At 45.3% G+C, this 5123-nt stretch overlaps 1 protein-coding gene across 1 annotated transcript; it reads right to left on the bottom strand.

Annotated features, from left to right (window-relative positions):
• Positions 1-1696: 1696 nt before the first annotated feature.
• LOC149868841 (uncharacterized) lies at positions 1697-3282 on the bottom strand. Its single transcript, XM_090037675.1, has 2 exons — positions 3244-3282; positions 1697-2497 (listed from the first exon to the last, which is right to left on the bottom strand). The coding sequence occupies exons 1-2, from the start codon at positions 3280-3282 to the stop codon at positions 1697-1699; spliced, it is 840 nt and encodes a 279-aa protein (XP_089893801.1).
• Positions 3283-5123: the final 1841 nt, after the last annotated feature.

Here is a 5123-nt window from a genome sequence, read left to right as displayed (position 1 = left end):
ATGGTTAAAAGTCCCTATACATAGAAAATAAACTTCATTTTTGCACAGAGGGAGCTGAAGGTGCAAAATTGAAGTTTATTTTCTATGTATGGGGACTTCTGACCATTTTTAATTTCCTCTAAGCCTGAGTGAGTGTGTGTGCACCCAAAAGCTTGCAGAAAAAGGGTTTTTTTTGTGATTTCTTAGTTGGTCTAATAAAAGGTATCATCTCTGAATCAAGAGCTCTAGAGTTTTGCCGTTCTCCTTAGAATAGCACACTTAACCACTAAAGAGCAGGTTTTGCTTATCCATCAAAACCTGCTCAGAGATGCTGACCATTTCAGTATATCACCTGTTTCATTTAAATAAATGCACTACACACAATCTGACAAGAGCTGAGCTCTTGTTAGGGTAGGGGAATTTTAAAACACAATGACAGGAAGTGATATACACCTCACTCTAACACATGTATCAATTTGTCTTCATAAAGACAACTGCTCTTTGTCTCCCAAGCAAAATATTTGTCTTCCTGTAGGCCCATCCCCACCCTTCCCCCAAAGTGTGTCTTTGTTTTAAATGTTGGTAGATATGGCAGTGGTACAAAAAAATCCAACAGAATATTTTGAGAAAGAATTGCGGTTTACATTACCAATCTTGTATTTAAAAAGAAGACGTAAAGTGCTTGCAAAAGTCACCTTTTTTTTGCTTTTTGTTTTTCTTTCATTCCTGATGGAATTTATTTTTATACAGCAAAGATCCTTATATAACCAAAACTAATATTTACTAATGTATGTTCTGTCCCCACTTAAATCAGCAAATAGACAAAATTTAGGCTTTATGTCGAAGCTGGTTTAATATCCAGCCAAGAAGGAAAAAGATGGCACCTTGTAGACTAACTTGTTCAGAGAGGCATGAGCTTTCATGGGCTTTTTTGTCAGATGCTATGAACGGTCTTGCAGAGGGCAAGGGATACTAAATAGAAAAGAATCAAATTATTTGAATATGAAGGAGGGAGAAAGTGTTCAAGCTATGAGGGCCAAAGGGAGACTTAGAAAGAGGGAAAAGTAGGATTTCACACACAGCCCTACGTTAAACATCTTATGAATTAGATTATCACCTGTGAAGGTTTATACAACCCTTTTTGAAGGAGGCGGTCTCTAAGGCTAAGTGTAGACTGTGTTCAAAATGGCCACCCAATCTAAGGTAAGTTGGTATGGGTGAGGGGCTAACTGGGAGGAGTTGGGGGGAATCGGGGTAAGCAGGAGTGATTGGGGAGGGGATTGGCAAGCCGGTGTGATGTACAAGGGGTTGCTGGGGTCCAGGAGGGTCTGGTAGGCCTAGGGGGGCTCATGGTGTCCATAGAGAAACTTGGGGTGACCGGGGCTTTTTTTGCCCCCCAACCTCCTCCTGGTGAACCTACATCCCTGCCACTCCCCCCACTGAGACTTACTTCTTCAGCTCTGGTAGTGGCAAATGTGGATAAATCCAGTGGCACCCAGAATAGCTTGTGGGATGGGGGTTTGGGAAGGGCTGACTGGTTCTGGGAAGAGAAGGGGGCAGAGGGGGAACGAGGGGTCAGGTAGTTAAAAATAGCCTGGTGCCAGGGGGCTGAGTAGGGAAAGCGCAGCCGCGGGGCTGGGGCAAGTGACTGGGCTTTCCCAGCCCAGGGGCTGCACATGTAATTGTACTGAAGTTCCATGCACCAGTCTAACCTAGATCAAGCAAGTCCTCCCTTGCTGAAGAATCCTCTCGAGATGAGTCCATCTGGTGCAGAGGGGGGTTCAGGTGGTCCCTTCTGGGTCTGGTCAGCGGCAGTTCTTCTGGTGGGGTCGAAGTACTGGCGGTGGCCCGTGATGCGTTCTACGTAGATGTCTCGGGACCAGTGGATGGTGTTGGACACCATGAGGCAGTGCATCAGCTTGGCGTAGCAGTGGGAGACATGGCAGGCATGCAGGACGCTCTCGTTGCTGGGGTCCCAGGCTCTGAGCATTCTCGCAATGAGCGCGTTGACCATCACGTCGTAGCCGCGGCCCCTCAGGATGTCGGCCAGCGGGAAGTACTTCTCCCACTTGTGAGCCTGGGCATCAGTGAAGGCTTGGTGCCGGTTCTTGAAGGGGTTGGTTACATCCACGATCACAACCTTCTTGGCCTCTTCATTTGTGATTACGATGTCAGGTCGCATCTGGCTCTTGCAGCCTGGGACGGTGCAGTTCACAGAGATCTCCCCTGCTACAGCCAGGATGGCCCTCACCAGGTGGTCCTGGACAGTGTTGTGGTGGAGCTGCCAGGCTCTGACGTGTGGCCTGCAGCTGCACAGCATGTGGACGAGGGTCTCTACCGCATAGCCGCACCGTTGGCATATCTCGTCCCGGTGACTGAAGTGGATGGTCCCATTCAGAGGCAGGCAACTGAGGTAGGTGCAGTGGAGGAGGCGCCTGTCCGTGAAGCATGTGAAGCTCCCGCTGGGTATGAAGTGGTTGCTGGAGTCCCACTTCGAGGTGACGTTGAAGACCTTGTCCTAGTCAGGTTTGGCCCTCAGGTTGCCGGCGTACTTGTTTCGGATGGCGTCCTTCAGGAACTGCTCCAGGAAGGTCCTTGTGCAGGGTGTCACGGTGACGTGATTGGCATGCAGGGCTGGTTGCAGGGAAACTCCCAGCTCCTGGCACTCCTACATCTACCCAGGTCCACCTCAGGCTGGGTTCTGCCAGTTTTAGGCCAGTCTGTGCGCTCAGAACTTCTGTACAGTTACAGGTTTAGATAGATTTCCAACCACTGAGACCAGGTCTATCAGTGTAAGGTCCTCACCTCAGTTGACTGAGTTAGATTAGGCAGCCACTTTAACCTGATCCAACCTCCTTGAATGTCTGCACTTAGCCAACGATGCCACCCTACCCTGCCTTTGCTATAGTTAATATAAAAGAATCCTGGTCTACTGAAAGCATCTTTTGGGATGAAACCTGCCTAATCAACGTATCAGAGAGCAACTCTCTCACAAAAGGACTCTGCATTCCTCGGGGGGGAAGAAACTTCCAGCCTCTCCATCTCCTGTGCAAAATGAAGTTTCTTTTCTACCTGTGAGCCCTTTTACAGTTTTTTAATTCTCCTTGGCCTGAAGAATTCCTTGTGTTTGGACCCAAAAGCTTGCAAAGAAAGGAATTTTTTGCTACAATTTAGTTGGTCTAATAAAAGATACAGCCTCTAACCCAAGAGTTTTGTTTGTCCTTTGGGACAAGGTACCTACATTTGGTACAGTGTGATACTCACGTGCAGGACCCTTTGAAGGCCCTTTGCCTTTGTGTGCATCCTAAAAGAGGAAGTAACTGGGGTTAGCTTACAGAAAAGGGGTTTGTCAGATGTATACAGACATTCACATGGGCCTAGAGAGTAAGCTATAATGTTAAATTTCACTGCAAGTTAAAACAGTGAAATAGTACTATAGTAACCTTATAGTAGACAATGACTAATTCTGGCCATATCAGTTTCATTCATCAGGAAAGTGTGGCAGTAACTGGAAGGGGAAAAGTAACAAGTTCCCAAAAGTGACTTTTGCCCTTCTTTAAATAGCTTGAGGCTGAAATGCTACACAAAAGAACAGAGTTGTGGATATAACCATATCTATATCTGCATTAGTAGCTAAGCCAATTGCAATGAATTTCCCTCCAGCACCTTGCGTGATAATGTTGATTGCTTCCTGGGAGCTCCTTCTCAGCTCTATGGAGGGAAGTCCCATAGCAAGAGCTGACCCATCTTCTGTGGGCAAAGAGAACTGGACGGAAAAAGCCCAATCCACAAGGGTCTGCCTACAAAGCCCAATCTGGCTGGGCAATGTTACTAGGCAGCTACAAATGCTTCACAGTCACAGATCTGATGAAGAAAGCCTTGCATCTAACTTTATTCCAACCATGCAGTTGGTCCAATAAAAGATAGTCCATCAAAAATTCCTGCCTCTCACAGTCACCAGCATCTTAAATCTACAAGACAGCAGAAACCTAGCTCTGCTTCTTATACTTAGTCCTTTATTTAAAAGGCAAGAAACACTGTTCCTCAGATGAGCATTTAGGCTTGAGAGTTGAAGTTTCCCTCCAAAGTTTGGGGGGATTTTTTCCCCCTTCTACATGTTATAACATCACCTACATAACAATTAGCTACCTTAAAGCAGTGGTCATTTATTTTAGGCTTTGTTTCTCTTTAACAAATGTTGTGTTTCCAAACAACATTCCCTTAAGAGAGCTGAGAGACTCCTTACCAGCTACCAACTGTCTGCCCAGAGGAGTTTTCCATATTGACTCCTCTGTGAAATCCTATGAAATATGAACTTTCATTTCTACCCAGGAGAACTTTTACATTCTTTTGTCCAATGCCTGATGAAGGGCGTTTGTGCCCCAAAGCTTGCAAGTAAAGACATTTTTTTGGAAAAAAAATCTTGTTGGTCTTATAAAAAATATCACCTCTGCCATGAGCCCCAATTTGCTTTTTCCCTTAAGGACACTTGTCTCAGTTTACCTTTCTTAGGGGCTCCAGCTGTTTCAATTGATTAGCAAGAAAGGCAAGAGCTTCTCATCTCTGTCAAACATGTTTGCTGCTTAAAACCATTTCACCATTTTTTTAAAAACAAGAAATTCTGCAGGGAGCACTTGGCAAAAGGCTAGTGCGTGGCACATCCAATCAGCTCTGGTTCACGAATTTCACTGTTTCCTCAGTAACGTGCACTACCTGAAATACTGACAAGGTCAGCTTTTTTTAAAGCCTGGTATACATTAAATGCCTGCAAAAGAAAATTCAGGAAGCTAAAAGCTCGGTGTGTTTTATACAAACAAGTTCCAGGATGTATGAAAATGATTGCATTTTAACTGAAACGCCAACATTTAAGCAAACTGTCAGGCAAAACAGGTATTTTGTATTTGTTTCCTTAATTCTTTTGTTAACGGCACTTCAGATTTTCCACATCATGCTTTGAAGGCCCATAAAAACACAGTATCACTGTCAGACTGTTTTCACAGCATTTCAGCCTTATTTAGTTTGTTCAGCCTTGAAAATCTCACTTCATCAGATTTAGGATAAAGGCAAGTGAACGCACATTGCTGCTCTTCCCCCCCCCAAGCATGTACACATGCACACGTGTGGACACGCACGCTCGCCATAAG

This window comes from Crocodylus siamensis, chromosome 3, assembly GCF_052110815.1.
Source record: "Crocodylus siamensis isolate JL-2025a chromosome 3, ASM5211081v1, whole genome shotgun sequence".
NCBI classification, from domain to species: domain Eukaryota; kingdom Metazoa; phylum Chordata; order Crocodylia; family Crocodylidae; genus Crocodylus; species Crocodylus siamensis.
Note: the sequence above shows the minus strand (reverse complement) of the source record. Positions and strands in the feature narration are given on the sequence as shown.

Bases quoted from the DNA above. Each gene is read 5' to 3' on its own strand.
- LOC149868841 (XM_090037675.1), bottom strand. From the start codon at position 3,282: ATGCACACAAAGGCAAAGGGCCTTCAAAGGGTCCTGCAC. The intron at 2,498-3,243 runs GTGAGTATCACA...AAACCTGACTAG, and splicing joins GCCTTCAAAGGGTCCTGCAC to GACAAGGTCTTCAACGTCAC.